Source organism: Mercenaria mercenaria, chromosome 5 (assembly GCF_021730395.1).
Source record: "Mercenaria mercenaria strain notata chromosome 5, MADL_Memer_1, whole genome shotgun sequence".
In the NCBI taxonomy this organism is placed as follows: domain Eukaryota; kingdom Metazoa; phylum Mollusca; class Bivalvia; order Venerida; family Veneridae; genus Mercenaria; species Mercenaria mercenaria.
In genome coordinates, this window is record NC_069365.1 from 38,760,846 (window position 1) to 38,774,214 (window position 13,369).

Genomic DNA, 13,369 nt, shown 5'->3' on the forward strand with positions numbered 1-13,369 from the left:
TGTCAGGTGATTGCTGAATTTATTTTGTAGTTCTAAATTTTGGGTTGAAATGTCTGTTACCTAATGTTTTTTATATAAGAGACATGGATTGTTAGTATTTCTTTTCCTCTTGCATGGATTTTCAGCTCACCTGAGCACAAAGTGCTCAAGGTAGGCTATTGTTAACACCTTGTGTCTGTCATCCGTCATTGTGTGACATGCATCATCCATCGTCACAAATTTGACTCTTAACACTATAGAGGTCATTATTTTAGCTCAATCTTAATGAAAAAAAAACTTGGTTAGAATATTACCCTCAATAAAACCTGGGCCAAGTTCATTACTATGTCATCTTGGGGCAAAAACAATTAACAGGAAAATGTTTTAACACTGTAGAGGCCACATTTTCTATCTCATCTTACAAACTTTGTAAGAATGTTTGTCTCTGTGAAGTGTGGGATAATTTAAAAATGGGTTACCATAGGTAAAAAACTAGGTCACTAGGTCAAATAATCCTTGCTAACACTCCAGTGGCCACATTTCCTGTTTGATCTTAAAACTTTGTCAGAATGTATCTCTATCAAATCTAGGTCAGGTTTAAAACTGTGTTACCCGAGGGCAAAAACTAGGTCATAAGGTTAAATCATAGAAAAAACTTGTTAACACTCTAGTGTCACATGTTCTACTTGATCTTCATAAATCTTTGTCAGAATATTTATGACTATCAAATATAGGTCAAATTTAAAACTTGGCTGCCTGTCCCTTAAAAATCTTAGTCAGGTTCAAAACTGGTTTACCCGAGGTTTTAAACTAGGTCACTAGGTTGAATCATAGAAAAACATTGTTAACATTCTAGGGGCAACATTTTCTTCTTGATCTATATAAAACTTTTTCAGAATATTTGTTTCTATAAATTCTAGGTCAAGTTTGAAGCTGGATTATCTAGGTCAAAAACTAGGTCACTTGGTAAAATCATAGAGAGACATTGTTAACACTAAGATCACATTTTCTACCAGATTTTCATGAGATTTGGTCAGAATATTTGTCTGTTTAAAATCTAGGATAAATTTGTAACTGGATCACTTGAGAAAAATTGGGTCATTTGGTCAAATCATAGAAAAACCTTTGTTGTATTTTTAGAGGTCACTCTTTTCAGAATGTTTGTCTATATGAAATCTAGGTCAAGTTAGGAATTGTGGTACTTGAGATCAAAAACCATGTCACTAGGTCAGTTAATTGAAAATCTTGGTTAATGATCTACATGATTTACTTAAAACATAGTCAAAATGTTTGTCTATGAAGTCTAGGCAAAATTAGATAAGTCTTAGGTTTTCTGGGGTAAGAACTAGGTTAGATGAGCAATACAGGGCCCTGAAGGCCTTCTTGTTTCATATTCATTCGCATGTTCTTTGCTTTTGGAATGATATGAGAAATTGTTTACATTACAGCCAATTTTTACCAAATTTTTACAGACGATTCAAGTAGGATTTCAGACACAGGTATCCATGTTGTTTTCTGTTGGAATTTTTCACTAATTACACAAACACCTTTACAAAGTTCTGTTATGACATTTTTAGTTTTTTGTTAGAATTATACAGCTACTAGCAACAATACTTTTCTACTTTCACATTGACCTTGAGGCGTTTAGAGTACTTTAAACGCCTCAAAGTCATTGTGAATGTAGAAAAGTATTGTGCTATAAATTAGTTTTTCTGTATATTAACTTTATGGATAGCACATTAGTATTGCTGAAATTTTACTGAGGCATCATTAGCAAAAAACGGAAGTGCAAAAGCTTAGTTTGTTTATCTTTACTTGACTATAATGACGTGTCTTGGTGAACATGGAAACTTTCGCTTGCTGATATATATTTTTTGTAATCTATGTAATTCACTAACATTTCCACATCGCTAACCTTTTCATTTATACAGTAATGGATATATTACCTTAGTACATTGCCTGAGTATCCCTTTAAAATGGACATTACTGTTTAAAGCTTGCAATTTATTATCCCCCGACGAAAGTCGGAGGGATATAGTTTTGGCGTTGTCCATCCATCCGTCCGTCCGGAGCTATATCTAGGAAATGGTTGGGAATATTTATATATTACTTCATACACATGTTCACCACTATGAGTTTTTGCGGCCAGCCAAGTTTCAGTCAGATTGCCCTAGTAACACCAGAGTTATGGCCCTTAGAAGTTTCTAGTGTTAACTATATAGGGTACTATAAATATGGCAATTTCTGCATCATAACTTTTGATATATTTGACCTAGAACTATGAAACTTAAACAGACTTTAGATCACCATAATGTGGTTGTGTACACACAATATCGTTCAGATTTATTTTGTGAATTAAGAGTTATTGCCCTTTAATTGTATAAAAATCCACATATTTGTACATAACAAACTTACCATTTGGTAGAATTTCATTAAATTTCTTTCATTCTTTTCCATGAACATTTATTGTAAACATGTGAAGTTGTGTACCCACACCTGGTCACCCCCTTACCTTGATCACACCCCCCCTCCTCAGGCCTCCCGACCCCCCCCCCCCCCCCCCCCCCAAAAAAAAAAAAAAATTATTCCTTATTTTAGATTTTAACAAACGTCATATACATGTTCACCACTATGAGGTTATGGGGCCCGCCAAGTTTCAGTCAGATTGCCCAAGTAACACCAGAGTTATGGCCCTTAGAAGTTTCTAGTGTTAACTATATAGGGTACTATAAATATGGCAATTTCTGCATCATAACTTTTGATATATTTGACCTAGAACTATGAAACTTAAACAGAATTTAAAGCACTATAATGTGGTTGTGCACACACAGTTCCGTAGGGATTTCTTTTGTAACTTCAGAGTTATTGCCCTTTAATTGTCTAAAAATCCACATATTTGTACATAACAAACTTACCGTTTGGCAGAATTTCATTAAATTTCTTTTCCCTGAACATTTATTATTAACATGTGAAGTTGTTCACCCACACCTGGTCACCAACTTGCCTTGGTCACACCCTCTCCTCCCAACCCCCCTCCCCCCTCTAAAAAAAAAATATTTTTTTTCATGCCTTATTTAAGATTTTTTTCAAACTTTCCTTGAAAACTTATCAACATGCAAGTTGTACCATTCCCCCACCTCGCATTTCAATTAACTGCATTTAATTTTAAAAGCTAAGTTTATTACAGTAAGCATATCCCATTCAAAATAAATTCTTTAGTAAGGATCAAAGTATCAAACATTTATTATGTACTCTAATTAAACATTTGTTTTCTGTTAAATTGATTTTGACTAATGAAATTATTTGCTTCTTATTAACATCCTTAACTTTTTGCCGGATATATTTTTTTGCCATTCCTCACCACAGCCCCTTTCGACGGGGGATACCAATTCATCGAATTTGCTTGTTTTTAAATGTTTTCATAATATGCTCCAATTTTGATATATTATACTATTTTCTGGAAGTGGATTTTCCTGTCGGATATTTTGATGATGTCATTCATTTTACTTGCTAAATGCATCTTTTTGAATATTTAACTTCAACTGTTTTTGTCAGGAAAAGGATTTTCCTTTCAGATAATGTGATGCTGAAATTTATACATATGTATTGATGCTGTTCCTACTTTTTACATTTGAACTTTTCTCTCTCAGTTGAATGTTATTGTCTGTGATTTGTTTGAAAAAATATTATTACATTTTTGCACTACATGCTTCCAGTTACTCATAAAAATTAAATGAGTTAAACAGAGTTTTTGAATATTTTGAGTACCATATACAATGATTAAGAGCACTGACAATGAAGTGGTCATCTGTAACTAATATGGGAAGGATTCACTATTACAATATATATTTCCTAGTTTTGACTAATGTTAGCACCAAATAATTGCTTTTTGCATGTGAATGACCATTCCCATCCAGTTGAGTTTGACTTTCTTGTCCCCTTTAGTCATTTTATTTTATAAATAATGTGCATGTTTTAAATGTTGTTTTTAGATTTCCTGAACCATAGGTTCAAGGTGAGCTACCTATTGTGATGGTGCTGTGTTTGTCATCTTTGTTGTCTTTTTGTTTTAAACGTCTTCTTCTCATGAACATTATGATGGATCTTCACCAAACTAGGTAAGAAGCATTCTTGCATGAACCTCTCTCAGTTTTAATGCAAATGTTTCCATTCAAGCTAAGTAAACAGTTATGAACCATTTCATGGAACATTACCAAACTTGGTCTGTAGCATCCTTGTAAGGAGCCACCATAGCAAAAATTTATATAATTAATGAATAAAAAAGAACACTTAATAAAATCTTTACATAAACTACTTGATGGATCTCCACCAAATTTGATTTTTAGCATCTTTGTAAGGTGCTCTCTCTATTTTGTTCAAATGGCTATGCTTGTCCAGCAGAGTTTAAGACAGAAAAATCTTTAAATGACTTTTTCTCAAGAAGCTAATGATGGAAGTTCACAAAACTTGGTCTGTTGCATCCTCTTAAGGTCCTTTCTCAATTATATTCAAATGGTTCTGTTTGACCTCTCTTAGGGGCTGTTAGAAATAAAAATAGACAAAAAATACTTTTCTTGAATCCTCACTAAATGTTGTCTGTAGTATTCTTGAATAGACTTCTCATAGCTATGTTCAGATAGTTCTGCTTGGTCCTATTTAGGGGCCACCTAAAATAGTAATATCTTATAAACTTCGAAGTATAATTGTTAAATTCTCATTTTAATTCAAATGGTTCAGTTTGACTGAGGGGCTGCTAAAAATAGAACTTTTCTTGTATCCCTTGCATTTTTAATGGCCGACATTTAAACAGAAAGTCCTTGAAATTGCTTTCTTTCTCATTCATAAGTGCAGCTTGTTTTTTTCCTGTTACAGAAAAATATAAAAGAATAAATAAAACATAACAATAATCTTCTGCAAGTGGCTGCCTTTGCGACCAGTGCAGACCAAGGCTGATCATGGCCTGCACTGTTCGCTATTCAGTCAGTAAATTTAAACATCCCTTTGAATGGTAAGTGATACTGCCCAAATTGAATGATGGACCAGTCCGTTTTAGAAATTTAACAGGGTAAAGATCAAAGTAACTCAACATCTTCAGAAACTGTTGCATAGTATTTAGCTAGATTAAATTTATTTACACCGGTTACAGGCTGATAAAGGAATTACATGTTTATATTTTATCATGTTCCTGTAGATGAAAGGTTATTTTAAAATTTGTAGTTATATTGCATTTATCATACTGATAGTGTGGCACAAGTTATATCTCCAGTTTCTTGTATGGGACATATCTGTCATATGTTTTATACAATTAAGTGATGACATGAAATTATATTAAAGGTCATGGTCAAGTGAGCAATTTAGGGCCATAAAGGCCCTCTTGTTTAATAAAAAATCCTGTTGTTTATGTGTACTTTACGTTACTTGAAGATTTAGTTAATGAAAATGTACAATTTTATTTATACAATGTGTAGGAGTTCAGAAAGGCTCATTGTTTTGCATGTGTGGTAAGATATTGATAAAGTTTATTTTGATACATTTACCATGTTAATACATTTACATTATCATAGTCATTTTTATGTATGAAAACAAAATAATGCACAAGATCATTTGTTATTAAGAATAATTGCTGTTAAAAAATGAAATCCAGTAAAGCTAAATAAAAACAGAAATAGAGAGTGTCATACACCTTTTCATTTCTTTACTAATGAAAATTATTTTCAACTAAACACAATTTATTTTATTTTCGAGAAACAACGGCGTTGTTTTCGTTACTAGGCAGTTTTACTTGTTCAACTTTTCGACTGGTTTGGTTGTATTATTGATCCGTTAATTAGGGTACCAGCTATGCGACATGTACATCGTATAGCCGTATAAAAGCGAAAATCTCGTGCTATCTGCTCAGTCACGGGTGGTAAACGCGCAATCCAATTCCCACTGGGAATACGCTAAAAATGGGTTGCGCGACTTCCGGTGCTGGTGTTGCGCATCAATATATACAAATCGAGGTAGGTGGGTTTTTGTTTTTGTAAATAATGACACATTTACGCGTGTTTTCGAAAAAAAGCAAAATGCTATTCGACACAAAAGTGAATAAAGATCATATATGTGAAATACCAACTTATTAATTTAAGAATCAGCTCTGTTATCACGAAAACTCTGCTGGCTAGAACTGTCAAAAAAGCATGGAATCATGAAAAATGCAAATTTTCTAACTCTTGTGCCATATTTCTGGAAATGTGACGTTTCTAATGATCAAACATGTGTAAAACAGTCATGAATATTACATACACTTGAATGAAATGTTGCTTTTGGGAAAAAGATTGGCAAAAAAGTAATCGGGAATGGGGATGCGCCCCGGGAATGGAGTTGCGCGTATACATTATATACTTTATGATGTATACGAGCAACTCCATTCCCGGTGCGCAACCCCATTCCCGATGATTTTTTGTCAATTATGTCCCCATAAGCAGGATTTGAAGCAAATAATTTTGATATTCGTTACGTTATAACATTTGAGTTATCATAAAAAGCATTAGATGTCCTCAGATTAGGCATATGAGGTCAGAAACTTCCATTTTTGTTGATTTCATACTTTTTACAAGCTTCGTGTCGCCTGAGTTTTTGTGATATTAGAGCCGAATTATAAATTACAAACCAGATATTTTACACATATGATTTATTATCATATTTGTGTCGAATAGCATTTTGCTTTCTTCGAGAAATTTTATTCTTGTCTCATACTAAGCAAAATCATAACTTCACATACCCCAATTTCGTCTTTTTTTTACGCGCAACACCAGCACCGGACGTTGCGCAACCCATTTTAAGCGTATTCCCAGCGGGAATTGGATTGCGCGTTTACCACCCGTGTCAGTTAACTCGTTGAAACTTGACAGCCAACACAAACTTTCCCGCCCGCCACACCCCGTACAGTTGTTTACTAGGTCATGCGGGTTTACAGTTTTTTTCAAACTAAACTTTCTCTACTTACAAAATGATTTTTCTAGTTTCTGATTATGTTTAGTTTTAGCGTGAGCTCACGTTTTTCTTTACTAGAAACTTTAAATTATGGAAGCCGGAGTTAAGGTTACAAAACGTTGTATTTAATGTTTTCAAACACAATGTTTAAAAAAATGAACTATAGTTATTATTGCGTTTCTGGTACTTTGGATCATAAATTGTTTAAACGCAGTCTTTAGTCATACAACAGTATCATGTAGTGTCTTTGGTATGAACATTTTTACTGTTTTTCTGTAGTTTTTATTGTTGTAGGACCGATTATAAACGTGGTTATGGAAAGGGTCCTGTATCAACAGAAAATACCTGAAGTACGAATCTGTTAACAACATTAACATTTTAAGTCGTTAATAAATCAAGGAACATCCTCTAGTGAACATCAGCTAGCCGTGTATGGAGAACATTTTCAACATAGTTTATTCCACCGTGGGTGCAGTAATGCAGGTATTCGATAAGTATGTGATCAATAAGACGGACATTTCCTACATACTCATCTGATAAACTGTTTTGTGATACGGGCCTTTTTATTCCAAGAACTGATATAGAGCTGATTAATTAATACGAAGTTTAACTATGGATTATAAACATATGGACAGTTTTGTATTTATTGTACGAATTTGCGTTATGTGCTTTTGTGATTTAAAGTTCGAAGATATGTGTCTTTAATCATTTCAAGGACGATGTTTCTATCAGAATCTAAAACAATTCATTCAATCACGTTTATTGCTTTTATTTATTTATTTTCCTTTCTTTATAATGTCGCTCTTGTCATGGAAAAAATTCAAATTGTGCATACCGAGGGGCGATCAGGCGCGTCAGGTTATTGCTGTAAAGCTAGGCTAAATGCCATATCCCGTCCTAAGCACCGTACTTTGGCGTATTGCTTTCAAATCAAGTTCGTGGCTAGGTGGCTCGGGTTGAATAGGTTTTGCCCTAGTGTTAGGCGAAATCTAGTTGGTATTGCTGGTATTGCTTTATGTATTGCGTTGTCAACCCTTTGCATGCAACTATGTGCTTACCTTCATGCAGTGGTCCGCATGATAGTTGCCGCCCGTTTGCAGTAACCTGCGGGCGGTCGGTCCCTGTCGTGTGACACCACTGGCTCCGTCGTTGCAATGCACAGCCATCCTCTTTTGGTGTACTTGTGTACATCTGCCACGTTACTCGGTGCTTCACTGTTAAACAGTAACCCTTTGCATGCAACTGTGCTTACCTTCATGCAGTGGTCCGCACGATAGTTGTCGGCCGTTTGCAGCCACCTGTGGGCGGTCGGTCCCTGTCGTGTGACACCACTGGCTCCGTCGTTGCAAGGCACATCCATCCTCTTTTGGTGTACTACCCTTTGCATGCAACTATGTGCTTACCTTCACGCAGGGGTCTGCATGTTAGTTGCCGACCGTTTACAGCTACCTGCGGGCGGTCGGTCCCTGACATGTGGCACCACTGGCTCCGTCGTTGCAGTGCACAGCCATCGGTTCTGGCGTACTTCAGTTCTACCGTATCGTTCAGTGGTGTTAGTGTCAGTTCGAAGTTGTTTGGTATCACTGTTAATTATAGCCCTATAGTTATGTTGTATTGCTTTGACGCGCCTGGTCTCCTTTCGGTTGAACAATTCTACTTTCTTTTTTGAGCGGCCAACAAAACCCAATCTTAGATACTGCTGTATTTATATTATGTTTAAAAATACATCTCAATGAGTCATTTGTTCTATATTGTTACATATATATATTATTTATTGTGTTGAATAAAATTCAATGTAGAGCATATAGCTCGGTGTTTCCTTTGTTGTTTCGAGTATTAAAAATAATTAGGTTCTTATGACATACTTACACTATCACTATAGTCAAACTTCGTTTGCTCAAACTCAACGAGACAAGATAAATTTGAGTTATCAGTAGTAACCGTAGTTCGAGCTATCGAAAAATATACATTATATACATATTTTGCCAGGACCTGAGGATGAGTTTGAATGAAGGGTGGTGTATGAATTATCCGAGTTGGAGCAAATGAAGTTTGGCTGTATTGTTTTAAGTCCAACACCAGAAGTAGTTCCTGTTGTATCTTCAGTGTAATAGTATGCCAGTATAGGGTACAACAAATAACACATATTTCCTTAACACCACATTCTTTCAATATCACAATGCATGATGGCTACCTCCCATTCTCCTGACATTTTCATCATGAAGATTAACAAGGCATCATTTTATGTCCGATAGTTCAATGCTTGAGGGATACCATCCCATTCTCCAGACATTTTCATCACAGAGACTAACTCTATATCTTATATATTACTATCGATCTTATCTATTACTATGGACCAAGCTTGAAGACAAATAATGATAATGACATGATGCTAATGTTAAATATTTCAATACATTATATGGGACTACTTTTACATTCTTAAAATTCATGTATTTCAATGCATAGGGGGATGACAACATTATACTCCCAACAAACACTAACATCACAGAGTTTCAATATCTTAAATGCTTCGGGGCTCACATAATTTAACATTCTTCCAGTATGAATTCAAATATGGTTTTTACACACACATAAATAATATATGGAGTTAATATCAGAATCATTCTACTTCTAATATCTTTGAAATCGTGTGCTCGCAACATAAACTTATTATACAGTCTTCAATGTAAATTAATGACTCGGCATCATATATTTCAGTGGCGTAAATGCTTTAAGTGCCGGAGACCTAACACCACATACTTCCAACATCTTCTATGTATGGTGCAGGATTGGCTTGTATCTTCCTAAATACATCAATTAGGGAGCTCAGGTCCTTGCGGTCCATCTTTTCAAACAAATCAAGAGACTCAATCCAATAATTTGGGCACTTCTTCTCGTTTGCACACTTAATAAGACTGTCAAGAAGACAGTCAAAACATTCAACCATGTTCTCCAGGCTCCAGAATTCTTCCGCATGTTTTTCTAGTTCCCACAGCAAAATTGTTTTCAAATAGTAAGTCTTCAAATTGTCACAGTGGTATGCCAGATGATTTTTCAGAACAAGCTTCAGCGCCAAATAACATGCTTTCGCCACCTTTGGAATTTTCGTGCTCAAATACATTTCACAATGAGAAAAGGATATATGCCATTCAATCTCATCGTCCATGTCTGTCCGGTTATGTGACGGTTTGGGAACAAGAATAAATCCGCTCTGGAAAATTTCCTTCACAACGTTTGCTGATGGCCAAAACCTTGGTCGGCTGCTCCAACGAGCGGCACATGAAGGCCATGCCTGGAGATAGTGAATACCAAAAACAATGTCTCCCTCGAAAGAAACGACTTTCTGGTCGTCATTCCAGTACCAGGCTTGACCTAGTGGATATGTGACAAGTTTCACAGCCGGGCCACTCTCTTCGAGTTCTATGACAGGAGGATGCTTAAAAATACCAAATATACGAGAAGATGGAAGCTCATTCTCTGACGTATGATTTACTATGTCTGATATATTACTACGGACTAAGCCTGACGACAAATAATTGTGTGCATAGACGTTTTTACATAAGAATGCCAAATGGTTGTTTTCCCGCGTTTCTTCACATTGCAGACGAACAAATCCTGGAGTATCGTTCTCACTTCTAAGATGTTCTAGTTTGAATGTATTTATATTTGTATTAGAGCTATCACATTCTATAATTATATCAAAATCAGTCCTTAGACTTGTATAGGCTGTTGAGCAGGGACAACAACAACAAAAGAACCTAAGAAGAAACTTCCCTAACGGATCTAAATAACCTTTGTTCAGTTCTACAGTGTATGGCTTTCCCAAGCCTTCAGCAGAGCTTCCCACTAGTCTGTAGTGCATGTTTTCAATGTTAAGTTTTTCTTTACAACCATTAAGAATGGAGAATATGTATCGTTTAGTAGTGTCGTCCAGAACGTCCGGTCTCTGTGGTTCCCAGTCGCAATGGCTGTCATGAATGCCTTTCAAAATCCTCTCCAAACTTTTACACGAACAGTTACAGAAACACCACGTGCGGCGTCGTATACGGCAAGGAAAGTACCTTTTTAAAACACCCCACAGCGTCCGCACGATCGGCTGAAAAAGAAAAAAGTAATGGCTTTTTTAGTTATAAAACATCTCCTCAAATACCGTTATCAACAGTGGTCATACCTTCTATATAGAAATTAGGGGGAGTGGGGTGGGAGAGGAATTTGTTTTTTTATTGTGAAGAACAGTCAGGAACAATATTTACTTAGCCAACCGACGCATTTTTAGCTCGACTATTCCAAGCATAGGTAGAGCTATTAGACTCTCTCGTGCATCGGCGTCAGTTTGGTTTGATTATTTTTTATGTAAGCTGGTATCTCAGGAACCACTTGTGAGAAGGAATGGATTGAAACTTCACACACTTATTCGCTGTGATAAACTGACTTACAGTACATAGGTACCATAACACTATTTTTGCCCTTTTTTTTACAAAAGTATGTCCCCTTTCGACTTAGCAGGTTTTGGTTAAGACTTTGTATGTAAGCTGTTATCTTAGAACCGACGAATGGGAATGGATTGAAACTTTGCACACTTGTTCACTGACGATCTGACATGCATTACACAGGTACTATAACCCAACCATGCTTTTTTTTTTTGCAAAATAATGCCCCCTTTTCGACTTAGCAATTTTTGTTTACGTTTTTGTATGGAAGCTGGTTGCTCGGTACTGACTAATGAGAATGGATTGAAACTTTACACACTTGCCGACTGTGATGAGCTATCATGCATTGTAAAGGTTCCATAACTCTGTTCTCCACTTTTACAAAACCGTGCCCCTTTTTCGACTTTAATATTTATTCAGTTGACAAGGCTGTTGAATAGTCGAGTATTGATGTCCTCCAACAGCTCTTGTCTTGTCATGGTGTTTATTTCTCTAGAAAATATTTATGATTTTAGTAAAATACGTCCCGAGAAAGATATATAACAACATACTAGTACATCGACAAGCGCATTGAAGAACAAACGCTTAGATAGTAGAAAAACAATTACAAAATATTGACCAAAATGACGAATGACGAACGAGTCTAATTGACATAGTGCTGGAACTGCTACACATAAAAATTTGAAATATAAACAGATAGCGCGTCCGTTACTTTAATAATCATCTCCATTCCAGACACTGTTACATAAAGAATCTAGTTATCAGCGCTATTTTTGAAACAGACAATATAATTTCAAACATGTTTAGATACGTCCATGAATACATTTTCCGCTTGACTTACCGAAATTAATATAAATCCACACCAATAGACACATGCAATCATGTAAATCGATATCAATGAAAACAAGACACAAAATGGTTCTCTTCGAAAACGAAACATACTGAAGAATTGGGCAAAAATCGATTCTATTATCTTTCCTTGTTTATTGAGATCAACGCTATACCTTGTTGTCTTGAAATAATATTGCGAACGGAAAACAGGATCTTCAAACAGATGTTCAAAGTAGTATTTATACACACCAAACACGTTGAACATCAATGCCAACAGTAATTTTAACTCTCCTCGACGACTTCCTGGTAATTCCTCCACGTTCCTCCATACCTGCAATCACTTTTTTTCTTACACCAGGTATACACTTTAAAATGGAGCTCAGTCCTAGTGATACAGAGTCTAAACTCAGATCATACGCTCCCTATCCAATGTTTGCGGTAACAAAGACAACCCAAACTGAAGTTTTCTACCAACTAGAGTGAGACGGAACACAAAACCAAACTACTGATACATGTATGTATAATTGCATGAAGTCTCTTACCGATATAATCATGAACCCTGTGCAGATGTAGAGGCATACGTTGAGTGAGACGAACACTAAGGAAAACAAAACAACCAGCGGTTCATTTGTTATCCAATATTTGAAAAATTTCCACCTCCTGAAGAACGGGTCTTGTACGAAAGGGTCGACAAAATATTTGTAAATGGCAAACATGTTCCATATCACCGTAACAATTAAACATACGTGCAGAACTCTCACTCTTCTCTTCGATCTCTCTGTTAACCTTGATGAGATTGGTAGCTCCATTTTTCGTTGTATCTAATGTGATATGAACGAAAAGCAAAAACGAAAGTAAGAATTGCACGATGTAGCTTTTAGCTATGTGGCAAGGTGCCAGTTGTGAAACCCAAAACTATAGAGCGAAGGAAGACGTCATGCCAGAAAATTCAGGCCAGATAAACGTCGTGAAGCTGAACAATGTAAAATATTGATCTTGCGAGAACTATAGAGATTTGAACCAATGTCGCTAAGTTTCCTTCTCCGTTTAATGTATGACATATGCTTCTAACACCAACACATATGTCAAGGTGAAAACTGTCAGAAACCCAACGTGTCCGCTGTAGATTGACAGGTGCACTCTCTTCATGCCTA

General features: G+C 35.9%; 1 protein-coding gene across 1 annotated transcript; it reads right to left on the minus strand.

Annotated features, from left to right (window-relative positions):
* Positions 1-7,707: 7,707 nt before the first annotated feature.
* On the minus strand, positions 7,708-13,068 carry LOC123556911 (uncharacterized). Its single transcript, XM_053543244.1, has 2 exons — positions 12,758-13,068; positions 7,708-11,050 (listed from the first exon to the last, which is right to left on the minus strand). The coding sequence occupies exons 1-2, from the start codon at positions 13,022-13,024 to the stop codon at positions 9,701-9,703; spliced, it is 1,617 nt and encodes a 538-aa protein (XP_053399219.1). The 5' UTR covers positions 13,025-13,068; the 3' UTR covers positions 7,708-9,700.
* Positions 13,069-13,369: the final 301 nt, after the last annotated feature.

Excerpts from the sequence above, each read along its gene's own strand:
- LOC123556911 (XM_053543244.1), bottom strand. The coding sequence starts at position 13,024 with ATGGAGCTACCAATCTCATCAAGGTTAACAGAGAGATCGAAGAGAAGA. Across the intron at positions 11,051-12,757 it reads CAGGGTTCATGATTATATCG|CCGATCGTGCGGACGCTGTG; the intron begins GTAAGAGACTTC and ends TTTCTTTTTCAG.